At 46.9% G+C, this 12,947-nt stretch overlaps 1 protein-coding gene across 3 annotated transcripts in view; it reads left to right on the plus strand.

The window, feature by feature from the left end:
• Positions 1-11,718, plus strand: part of LOC144935175 (serine protease HTRA1-like) — a 58,913-nt gene extending 47,195 nt beyond the window's left edge. For all 3 annotated transcript variants that reach the window (XM_078861639.1, XM_078861642.1, XM_078861641.1), the window contains 4 exons: positions 3,183-3,297; positions 4,384-4,441; positions 7,007-7,099; positions 8,010-11,718. In XM_078861639.1, coding sequence (XP_078717765.1) covers positions 3,183-3,297; positions 4,384-4,441; positions 7,007-7,099; positions 8,010-8,175 — 432 coding nt within the window. In that variant the 3' untranslated portion in view covers positions 8,176-11,718. The remainder of the gene's footprint in view (positions 1-3,182; positions 3,298-4,383; positions 4,442-7,006; positions 7,100-8,009) is intronic.
• The last annotated feature ends 1,229 nt before the right edge of the window (positions 11,719-12,947 follow it).

Here is a 12,947-nt window from a genome sequence, read left to right on the forward strand (position 1 = left end):
ATGACTTGCGACTCGACTTGGACTTGCATAACAATGACTTTGTCCCACCTATGAGATGTGGACTCGAGTCATGTGACTTGGACTCGAGTCAGACTCGAGTCATGAATTTGATGACTTGCGACTCGACTTGGACTTGCATAACAATGACTTTGTCCCACCTATGAGATGTGGACTCGAGTCATGTGACTTGGACTCGAGTCAGACTCGAGTCATGAATTTGATGACTTGCGACTCGACTTGGACTTGCATAACAATGACTTTGTCCCACCCATGAGATGTGGACTCGAGTCATGTGACTTGGACTCGAGTCAGACTCGAGTCATGAATTTGATGACTTGCGACTCGACTTGGACTTGCATAACAATGACTTTGTCCCACCTATGAGATGTGGACTCGAGTCATGTGACTTGGACTCGAGTCAGACTCGAGTCATGAATTTGATGACTTGCGACTCGACTTGGACTTGCATAACAATGACTTTGTCCCACCTATGAGATGTGGACTCGAGTCATGTGACTTGGACTCGAGTCAGACTCGAGTCATGAATTTGATGACTTGCGACTCGACTTGGACTTGCATAACAATGACTTTGTCCCACCCATGAGATGTGGACTCGAGTCATGTGACTTGGACTCGAGTCAGACTCGAGTCATGAATTTGATGACTTGCGACTCGACTTGGACTTGCATAACAATGACTTTGTCCCACCTATGAGATGTGGACTCGAGTCATGTGACTTGGACTCGAGTCAGACTCGAGTCATGAATTTGATGACTTGCGACTCGACTTGGACTTGCATAACAATGACTTTGTCCCACCTCTGCTGAGAATCAAACTCAGGTCGCGGAGCGCGTAGTTTCAGTGCACCAACCACTATTATATAATACAATCGAAAATCATACCGTCATAATAAATTGTCAAATGCTGTAAGAACAATTTAAATCATAAACGTGCACTGTGTTTCTTTTAGAAAACATTCTGATATGATATCGAGCTGAGTATCCATGCTATCGGGTGTTGTGACCTCGAATAATAAAATCTGGGTGTTCCTCGTATAGTGACCTTTAAGTCCATATCTCTTTACGAGCGCAAGCTTCGTAAGGATATCTGCGCGGTTCACATTCTGTGAGTTCCCAGGAAGGGAGTGCCATGGTATTTCCTCACAATGTCCGATGGGCTGTTTGCATTGGCTTAACAGACAAAGCACTGGGTCCTCGCGACAATTTCACGAGTAGGGTACACAGCAGAGGTCGCAAACGGGTTTTGATTCCTTACCCGTACCCGGCCACACCAGGGTCGCAAACGGGTACCCGTACCCGGCCGTACCCATACCCTACCCGTACCCAGCCGGGTACGGGTAGGGTACGGGTATCGGATACCTGATTGCGACCTTTGGGATGAAGCCATGTTGCAGGCGCAGGTGGGTTGATTCTAGGAACTTGAATTGTGAGAAGAGACAAGACGTTGGGAAATGAGTGACAAACAGTTACTCGCCAGTGACTCACGGCCTACCCATACCCGTACCCGGCCGCACCAGGGTCGCAAACGGGTACCCGTACCCGTACCCGGCTGGGTACGGGTACCCGGCTGGGTACGGGTAGCCGGGTATCGGGTAGGGTACGGGTATCGGGTACCCGGTTGCGACCTCTGGTACACAGGTCAGGGATGGTCGTAAAGCAGGCATGGCACAGCATCGCGGAGCGAGTGGAGCCCAAGAGATGTGCCGATATTGTGGGACGCTGCCGAGCTGTCCCGGTGAGCGCGCCGAATATATCTCCCAGCATTGAAGATTCTTGAACCCCCCCCCCCCATCATGCCCCTGTCCACCCAACAGTATAACTCGTTACAACACGGTATGAAAAATCAGAATAGGTTTTACCCTTTCTGGCAATAAAGCAGGCGTTGAGATGTTCAAACACCAAATAGAAACCTTTTGCAAGGAATCAAGTCTGCATTAATCACACACAGCAGTTGCGGTGAACATGCAAACAAACATATTATTAGAGCATGTTTGCAAAGGGTATCTTTTTGCTGTTTGAACATCTCAACATCTGTTTTAGAAACAGAAAGGGTAAAACCGATTCGTGTTTTTCATACTTTGATACTGGCAGAAAGGTCCCATGATATAACTCCTGTGCACGACCACAGTTCGTCAATCAGCAGGTCATGCGTGCTGGGCTAACGTGCGGATGCGCCCACCTCTTCCAAGAGACGTTTGGTTAGCATGAAAGAGTAGGCCAAATACCACCTAGAGGGGCTCTTTAGAGTTCCCTTTAGAGGTGCATCGGCAAGTAATTGCAGGGCTGCACCTTTACCCCTTTTTTTAAGATAATGAATGTAGCATGATACGTATGTTCTCTGCAGCCAATATTATGATTCGAAATTTATGTGTGTGGGTTAGGCCGTGTAATGGTCTGACCAAATCTGTGTCTTTAAGCGCCCTCCACCACTTGAAACAGCCTCACATTTTTTGTCACGTGATCCTTATGGCGGTACCCCGGGGTGCCAAATAATACCACCTGGCCGAGGCAAATGAATATTTTATTTCTGGGACACTAATTTTTCCAGGGGTGTTACTTAACTCCGCGACTGGGGTACCAATCAATCCGAAATCAGTGCCACTCCGCGATGTCGAAACGCAGCGAGGACGATTGCGCCGAAACCCTGAACGCTCACACGCACCGTAGTGGTGCATCGTGTACAGCTCGTCGAGACGAGTCGATTGCCGCATCTCCGACCATCAGCAGACTAAAAATGACTGCATCACGGACATGATGCGAGAGCCGGGGTACTGTGGTACTGCCATAAGGTTCACATGTTCAAGCATCTAACGAGACTATTATTATTATTCAGCTCACCGGGGTGAGTTGAGCAACAATACTCACGACAGAATTTAGGCAAGAGATACGAATAAATGTGTCTCATTTATTCAAAGGCAAGTGAGACCCAAATAGGACTATTTATTTTGCAAGTGAGACCTGCGCAAAATAAACCAGTGCAGTAAAACACGGGATGACAGGTCCACAGCAACATTGTACAACACGGTGAGACGTGAATATTACGAATTAAAAAAAATGTTCATCATCATCATCATCATCAGCCATTGTCTATCCACTGCTGGATAAAGACCTCCCTGCACCCTGTATCGTATTCTCACGACCCGTGGTGTAAACGCTTTTCAGGACGGCGAGGTGGTCGGCATTAACACCCTCAAAGTGACGGCAGGGATCTCCTTCGCCATCCCGTCCGACCGCATCCGAGAGTTCCTTCAGCAGGCGCACGAGCGCCGCCTTCGAGGTGACCACGCGCCTCTCAATGCCGCACGCTGCAGTGGCAGCAGCACCACCAGCACCACCAGCACCACCACCACCAGCACCACCAGCACCACCAGCACCACCAGCACCACCACCACCAGCACCACCAGCACCACCACCACCAGCACCACCACCAGCACCACCACCAGCACCACCACCAGCACCACCACCACCAGCACCACCACCAGCATCACCACCACCACCAGCACCACCACCAGCACCACCACCAGCATCACTACCAGCACCGCCAGCACTGCTAACATTCAAACAAGAATTAGAATCCAAAGTGCATTTCCCGAGTAAAGCCCATTAGTCTAAGAGGCTTTTTTTCAAGGGCACTTCAGCCGGTAGACAACCTCCAATCGAGTCTGACTACCACCACCAACACTGGCAGCATCACAAGCACCATTATCACCACGATCAGCACCAGCAACATTGTCACCACCAGCGGAATCAGCACCACCATAACCAATGGCACCACCAGCATCGCCATAACCACCAACACTAATAGAATTTCCAACACTATTCTTCGCCACCACCACCACCATAAGTAACACTCTGAACATTCAAATCCTCATCGGATGACGGCAACACAAGCCACGGTTTTGAAATAAATTAGAAACCCACAGACAACCCAAGTCAAAATAAGTTGCTTAAAACATTTCATTTCAGGAATTGAGGTACATACCTAACATATCAGTGGTGCAAAGATGATGTATTTCTCATACTCTATGCTTGGCGTATAGTTAAATTTCTTTCTTTCTTTTTTATTGACTGCAATAGACTGTTCGCCTGTGTTTACCCCAATGTCGAATATTTAAACTAAGCTCAGAACTTTTCAAAGTGCCTCGATGTTCACTCGAGCGACGTTTCGAATCTCTCAAGACATGCCCGCACACCTGGATGACACCCTCACTCTCATCTTACTTCAGCTTTGCTGTCCTCAATGGGCATCTGACATCTGCAGCACTCCGTCGGCCTATACATCAAGCGCTATTAAGCAAAACTAATACCTTAGGGTACATTGAAATATTAAATTGTTGCGGGGCTGTTTTTGTTTTGTTTGCAGGAGAGACGAAGCCAAAGAAGAAATACATCGGGATCAGAATGTCTACACTCACATCTCGGTGAGATCACCATAACTTTTATTATCAAACTATTGCTGTCATCTAGTGTGGCGTGTTATTGTATATTTTGACTCGGTGGCGCAGTGTCGCAGTAGTTAGTGGATTGTGCTACTAAGTACAGGTGACCCAACTCTGGCCACAGCACCGCCAACACCGGCTCCATCATTGCCAATCAGCGACGAGTGATATCTGATGATCTGATCATTCTTAAAACCACGCGAACCGGCGTGGTGAAGTATGGTCAAACAACCCCTATGACTGACACAACGTGATGCCTTCATCCAGCAGTGAATTGACAAAGGGCTCTAGATTATAAATAATACAAAGTCTATAACTTACTGTAATTACAAATGTATGATCGCAATGCATTACATATTGCCACATTTTTCGTGTATCTCAGTTGATAGGTACATATAAAATAGTTTGAATATCAAGGTGCCTGAGAGCTGAAATCCGAATCTGGATGTCATTAACCCCTGATCAACTCATACCTGTCAACCGATACGGTTTACCCGTGTTCTTGTACAGGGAAATTGAATTTTCAGGTCCATACGGCGTACAGCCGTTTCAATACGGGCAAAGAAAGTTGTCTATTTGTTTGCGTTTCTTCCTTGCGATGGGACTTTGTAGGATGAACGTTGAGATGGGGGGGGGGCTGGGGCCGCCCTTGCGTCCGGGGGCAGCAGCATAATAAGTAAAATAAAAGTTGTTTGTTTTCAACAACTGTAAGTGGGCACGACAAGTTGTGGAACCCTGCTCGGCCTGCACACGTGCAGGCCGGCCATCCTGCGTTGGCGGTGGTGGTGGTGCAGTGGTGCGGTGACGGTGGTGTAGTGGTGCGGTGACGGTGGTGGTGGTGCGGTGACGGTGGTGCAGTGGTGCGGTGGTGGTGGTGGTGCAGTGGTGCGGTGGTGGTGGTGCGGTGACGGTGGTGGTGCAGTGGTGCGGTGACAGTGGTGGTGGTGCGGTGACGGTGGTGGTGGTGCGGTGACGGTGGTGGTGGTGCGGTGGTGCGGTGACGGTGGTGGTGGTGTGGTGGTGCGGTGATGGTGGTGGTGGTGCGGTGACGGTGGTGTAGTGGTGCGGTGACGGTGGTGGTGGTGCGGTGGTGCGGTGACGGTGGTGGTGGTGCAGTGGTGCGGTGACGGTGGTGGTGGTGCGGTGACGGTGGTGTAGTGGTGCGGTGACGGTGGTGGTGGTGCGGTGACGGTGGTGCAGTGGTGTGGTGATGGTGGTGCGGTGGTGTGGTGATGGTGGTGGTGCGGTGACGGTGGTGCAGTGGTGCGGTGACGGTGGTGGTGGTGCAGTGACGGTGGTGGTGGTGTGGTGGTGCGGTGGCGCCTTCCAAGTCGACACGTGTGACAAGCTCGACACGTCGCTGGCAATCCGCCGCCAGTGCACAGTCCTCGAGGCACTGCCCAGGGTGCTTTAAAAACAATGTTTTAACACTGACATGGGACTATCGTTTTTTTAATGGAAAAAGAACGGATAATGCACTGTAACGTGGTAACAAATGTCATGTTAATTGCTTCAAAAAGTCTCCACTTGTTCGCCATCATCGTCAACACATGGCCTAGACTCTTCTCCAGGAGGTCTCTAGAGCCTGGAGGCACATTTCTTGCGGTACATTTTTTTTGAAGCACCCTGTTTTATGCGACGCTGTTTGAACTTGACATTAGTGTTAATCTTTGGAAGTTCGTCACGGAATAATGAGGATATTTTTTGTTTTCAGGCAAATGTCAATCCACTGCTGTAAGAATGCGTTGTTGGTCCACGGGGGTTGTTTGACCATAGGGGCCGTCCATAAATGACGTCACGCACCTGGGGGGGGGGGGTCAGATTTTTGTGAAGATGGGGGGGGGGGGGTTTGAGAAATGTGACGTATAGGCATGCAAGTAAGTGTATGCGCAGGGGATCTCAAAAGAGAGTGCAGTCGTCTAAAGTTCCGCTGTTCGTTTTGCTTTTTCATGTTTGCCTCTGTATGTGTGCTCTCTATACTGCTTTGTTTTGCATATTGTGTGTGGTCTGCAGCCACTTCCTTATTGAGTAATCTCTTATTGTTATTATTATTATTTTAAATACCCCTTGGTTTTGGTACCTCGAGATGTACTGCTAGAGTTTCCACCTCCTGAAGTACAAAACAAAGCGGGGCATTGTGGGAAGAAGTCTATTTTACACTGGAAGAGAGAAAGAACACACGTACATGCTTTGTCTTGAGTGCCGTATAATTACGCAACTGACAAAACCCAGGACACCTAATGTCCTGGGAAGACTTTCAGGATTTTCCAGGATAGCTGCCTCAGGACAAGGATGATCTTGGAAAACCAGAACAGGTGACAACCATATGTATTGCATGGAAGGCCTGATACAATCGATAGCTGATGATGATGATAATGTCCGAATTTATCAGCAATGGTGGGCACCTATCAGCGTGCAGGGAAACGCGCCTCCCTTAGTTACAAGCGTAGGCACCAGCTCAATACGACGCGTGTGGAAGCAGAAGGCAGCAGCAGCAGCAGCATCAGCCCAAGATTAGGCTAATCCTCGTGTACCTCCCTCACCCAGGCTGATTAAGGAGCTGCGTCGCTACGGGGACATGCCCACCGTCAGCACGGGCGTCTACATCCACGAAGTCATCAGGGACTCGCCCGCTTACGCGTGAGTGGTCGGCGGCGGGGGAGGCGGCACGTGACGAGAGCGTGGCCTGTTTTCCACAGCGCACCCTTCTTCTTGTCGTCTCCATCACTCCGATTTCCCGCACCTCTTGATCAGCCACGGTTGGCTACGTACGGTGTGGAAGAAGTTGAACATGCAAACATATATCATACTTTTAGGTTTTTTTCGGTAAAGTCACGTAGGTAAACAATAATAATAATAAAATAATAATAAAACAATAATATATAACAAATAAATAAATTGAATCACGACGTTTCGGAGGCAACACAAGTCTCAGTGAATTTGGCTGTGACACTCCCACCTGAAGACGGAGACTTGTGTTGCCTCCGAAACGTCGTGATTTAATTTAGTTATTTTCATTTATTATTATTTTTTTACCTACGTGACTTTACCGAAAAAACCAAAGAGTATGAATCCTTGCAGTCACGAAAGCTTCAAATCTAGAAACATATATCACTCCTCCGTTGTGACGACTATGGCTCGTGCTCTTGTGAACTTCACTCGTTGATTCCTCGACCCCTGATGAGGACTCTGTCATCTCACCTGTTCTGCGTTCAACCACCGTACTGCAGGTTACAAAAATACTTCTGATTTGGAATCTTACCTCGCACTGCTTGACTGTGGATTCCCCTCTCAGAATCTCTTTTCCCATGTTTTTATAATCTTGTTCAAGTCGAGAAGCATTTTGACACGTTTCTATTGACTACAACTTTGATAGTGCTGTTTGTTCCTGGCCAATCGACGTTTTGGCCCTTTGGGTCTACTCCGGCTCTGTAGCTTCACGCTGAAATTCAGCAGAATGCAAACGAACTACCTTCATAACTGTCTCGTCGTCGTTGTTGTTATTAGCTTCACATATTTCTCTTTACTCCATCCGCCCCCCCCCCTCCAGCGCGGGCATGCGGGACGGCGACGTCATCATCAGCATCAACGGGCAGGAGGTGCGCGACACGCAGAGCGTCACGGACGCGGTGCGCCGTGACGACACGCTCTCCATCGCGGTGCGCCGAGCCTCCGAGGACCACAAGTTCACCGTGCTGCCCATGCCCATGGACTGAGCCGCGTGCCACTGAGCGAGGACGGGGGGTGGGGGGGTCAGATCTTCCACCCCGCCCCAAAATGGGCCCCCCCCCCTGCCAGAGTCGGCCCAGAGGAGGGGCGCAAATAGCGGAAACCTCCCCACCATTTTCTTTGGCCTCGTTTCAGTGGAAACGGTGAGATCGACGCCAACAACAGCGCGGCGTTGACATTCACGTTTCCGGTATCTGCTCGGGTTTCTCTGCGTCCGCCCGCGTCAAAAAACGTCGACTCGGGATCGTCCTCTGGCTGCTCTGTCCAACGCCCGTCGTCCCACCCTCAATCAAACAGCACCGCCGATTGGCACGGTCGGCTACGTACGGTGCAAAAGAAATGCATACATACGCGCAACCCTTAGATCCCTTCCAACCACGCAACACCCGGTCAACCGTCTTCACATCGCTCGTTTTCTTGGAGGAATCGCCAAGACGTGCACGTGGCTCTGAGTTGCGTGACCAATTGTTTTGCTCGAGTTGTGCAGTTGGTGGAGTTTGGCATCGCGGTTCAATGTTGATTCGTCTGTGCCTCACGATTCATGCTGATTCAAGCCCCCTTCTCCCCTCGTTATCCATCAATTGTTCCCCTCCCATAAATAACCCCACCACCATCCCATCCCTCTGGCCATTTGAGCGGTTTTTCTAGGATGAGACGAACCTCAACTATGCACACAGCTATGCACCACACACACACACGTGTACGAATACAGAAGCACACGCATGGTACACGCATGGGAAAGAACGCACCCACAACACGCCAATTTTCACGATTTTTGTTTTAATCTGAGACCTTTGCACACATTTATTGGAATATTTAGCTTGTGTGTTTCTAGAAAGAAGGACTACGTGATACTTTACGACAGGCCAACCATGCACGCTTCTGTGCGTGTTTGCAAGGAGTTGTTTCAAACGACAAACTTGCCTTGGAAGTCTTGACCATACAATCGCATTATCCAGCTACCAGAGCAAATATTTTGCATTTTTCACAGCGTAAGAACTATTATACACACTCAGTTCTTTGCATTTACTTTAAATATTTGTTTTTTTAACAAACTCGAATGTTTTGCATTCATTATTGAGTGTCAGACGATAAATCGTTAACCACTGATGATTTGTAGGTAGTTGCACATTTACTTTGACGTTTATGCAATAGTAATACAAATCTTTATAAGCTAATGAGTCAAACTAAGCCTAAACACCCTTTAGGATCGTAAATTTACACCTTTGAGCTCCAAACGGCTTCTGAAAATTTATAAGTGCCTAACATTTGTGATTTGTTGAAGCTGTTTCCATAAGCAACCCAGAAGCACTGTGTAAACATTGGTGTCTATTCCCCTTATCGAAGGGCTCAAGCTTGTTTTTGTAGATAAATTAAAATCTGTGAAATGATGAGCTATATCCATCAGAAGAGAAGAAACGTGCAGTCTGGAAAATCACAAGTTTAAAAGAAGATGCCAAAATTTGACAAAAGCACACATCTGCTGTGCGTTGTATAAAATTCATTCAGCTTTTCCTGAAAAAGTGCACTGTGGTTCTCTCGTCTAACTTAGATCACTGCTCCGCAATCATATATCACTCAATAACTGCTGCTGTCATTTGGTCACATTTTTAAAAAATGTATTTTGGTGGTAATCCAAGTCAAAAGGACCACAATACACTTCTTCAGTTAAAGCTGATTATTATTTTTCATAATGCACAAAGGCCGTGTGCTTTTTACACATTTGTAGGGAGCGAAATAGGAGTGGGGTGTTGTGGAATTATTGATGTAGGTGCCGCGCAAGATATGCATGTGAAAATTAAACTCTGGCAAGCACTGTGCAATACCCATGTCGTATGGGCTGCTCAATGTACTCTATTCGCATCTGTGAAATACCATCTGTAGGTGCTACAATAATGCGTTCGCTGTATAGAGTCTGTGAACAGGGTCTTTATGAGCAAAGAGAAAAAAAAACACTTGAATCAATCAAATATGACGAACACAAAGTATGTTCTTTCCCTGCCAGTGCTTCGTGATTGAGTTTGATTTTTTTTTACCATTAAGTTCGGTAAGATTATTTTGGACATGCGTGACTCTCTTTCCCTTCACCCGCTCTTTTCCTGTCAATCACGAAGGGACTCGGTTATGCGTCTTGAAACGATGTTTGATCGACTGCTGAATGATCGTTCTTGCTGATTCCATTGTATGTAGTCCATTGGAATTTTCCCTAAGCTCTTCTCAGCAATATAAATACAATGGTTGTCCCAGGAAAACGTTGGTCGTGGTGGTGGTAGAGGTATGAATCATGAAGTGGACTGGCTGGATGGTTGGTGAGGTTCCATAACAATCAATATGTTCAGTTTCTGATCAATGCCTCACAGGCAACGAGCAGAATTAGGCCACCAAGATGGGATTAGACATGCCGTGCTTTTGGCCCTGATGGAGACAGCCTCCCCATGCCGCTCATAGCAATGTATTTTTACACTCATTTTTTATATACTTTCAGTTCAGTGTTTAAATCCTAGAAATGTGCACAAATTCAGTTTAGATTATTATTTTTGTTAATTGCATTGAATAAGCACAATTTTGCTTCGTGTTTTCCACGCAAAGGAAATACGGCATCTGTCAAAGTATTGTGCTCTCTAGAAAGAAAAAAAAAAGTACAAAATAAATGAAAACAACAAAAATGTAAGAAAAATACTTTTTTAAAAATACACATTTAGGAGTTAAACACGTCCAAGTTGCTGAAGCGTTGTGTTTTTTTTTCAATAGTTTTTTTTGCAAATTTTTGTAAATAGTTACCGTTAAACATTTCAAATGTACATGACCCTGTATGGAAGCGTGCAAGAGCCCTTGTACAGAAAGGCCGATAATGCAGGCGCCGCAAACTTTTTGTTTTAAGAGTGAATGCACCAACCGAGCCGTGAGCCCAGCTGAATCAAGCATCGTTGTCAGCCACATGTGTGAGTTGTCTAAGCTGTGGTGGGCATGTGGAACCCATGGCAATTGGATCGATCGGAGCGTAGCAAATGCGCTTTTGCTTTTAGTTTACTTGTTCTAACAATTTAACACCACATTTGCCCGGATGTTTTGGAATGCCAGATGCAGCAGACGGCTCGCGCTGGCGAGTGATGCGTTTCAATGGACCAGTAACAAAGGCTGAAGTTGGGGTGGGGAGCACCGGAATGCCCCCTCGTGTGAGTGAAGGAACTGGCAGTAGTTGTTTAATTCGCTGCCGTTAATGTCTCGTGTTTGCATTCGCTTTTGTTCCGCGTGTCTCCAGTGCAATGCCAGGGGTAAAACTAAAGTGCAAACGATTGTCATCAGGTCTCTCCGGCTTATTTGTCATTTGGGCCAGATTTAATGAATGCCACCTGGCCCGCGTTTACCGAGCGCGTGATTCCGATGCCGCTGCGTGGCAGGTGCGAGGTGTCAGCTGAAACTGGGACAAGCCATGAAGCCCTTCGGGAGCTCCTTTCTATACCCCCTGTGCGGCAGTGACCACTTGTAAACAAAACGAGAAGCTGAGCAATAAAAGTGCAAAAATGTCACCGAAATGCGTCGAATTATTCGTGTGGGGAAAAACATATGCGCGTGACAAACTTGTACGCCTTTCACAAGGCACACGTTTGCTGGAGTTTATGCCCCAGCTTCTTAGTAGTCTACTCCACGTCTATTCGTCCACATGAAAGTTGGTTTGATGCCATGGAAGGAAGCATGTGGTTTGTGCTCTTTTTTTCCTCTCTCTCCTCCAACCCTCAGTAGCCACACTGTACTTTCCTGATCCTGTATTGCGTGCCTTCCACCCGGCAAGGGGGGATGTTCGTGAGGAAAGCGACGATGCTGGGCAATGTCAAGCACAATCTAAATTCTGGGCCGGAAAGTTCATTCTTAGAGGTATACTCGAATCAAGGATCTCACAGTACTCGATTTTATCGCATCAGTGTGGCCACGCAGCATTATTTTTGTTTACTTTGGTTACACCTGGATATAAGGCAACCTGTAGCTAAATCACATTTTAAAGTAAATATTTATCTCACTCAAAGAGGCTCCCGGTAACTTAATATTCCGACAGATCATTTTAATAGTTATTTTATGAAGTCATCTCATATGCTTGAGATATCTTAGGAAAAATAATACAATGCTCCCACTTGTCTTTCAACGCATTGAAGACTTTCACTGTGTTCATACATTTGAAACACTGGACCATTCATTCAACATGCATTGGTATTTTGACCCATCGTTAGTTGGCATTTGCGTACAGATGCCCTCACTATAAAGAGCACCTTTTTTTTATCAAAAAACCTCCGACATTCACTGAGCTCTCGAAAGACGTCCAGTGGCGATTTCGTTCCAGAGCCCTTTGTGTTTCCGTGCTGCCGGGACTCATTCTAACGTCATGCAACACAAGCGTGGGTTTATGTAGCGTCTCAAGGCACTGGGCAGAAACAGTGTGCATACTTATTTTACATTTATATAGACGCATGCAGCTGGTCAAAAGCATATTAAAAATATATAAGTTGTTGAGAGTACTTTAATTGACACCAATATGCGCATTACCGATTTATATTTGGCTTTTGGAGTACAAAAAGCCCGGGTGTAAGTTGACTACCAGAGCTAGGTAGAGAGAATAGGCTTCCCCTGGGTAGCATGTGTGTTTCTTCTTATTTGCTCACAGCTGCTATCCCAGATGTGATGCACTTAAGCTGTTTTGCTTGGGATGTCAGAAAGCCACGGAAACTTCCTCTGGAAAAAAAATATATATATTACACATTATTTG

Source organism: Lampetra fluviatilis, chromosome 12, assembly GCF_964198595.1.
Source record: "Lampetra fluviatilis chromosome 12, kcLamFluv1.1, whole genome shotgun sequence".
NCBI classification, from domain to species: Eukaryota; Metazoa; Chordata; class Hyperoartia; order Petromyzontiformes; family Petromyzontidae; genus Lampetra; species Lampetra fluviatilis.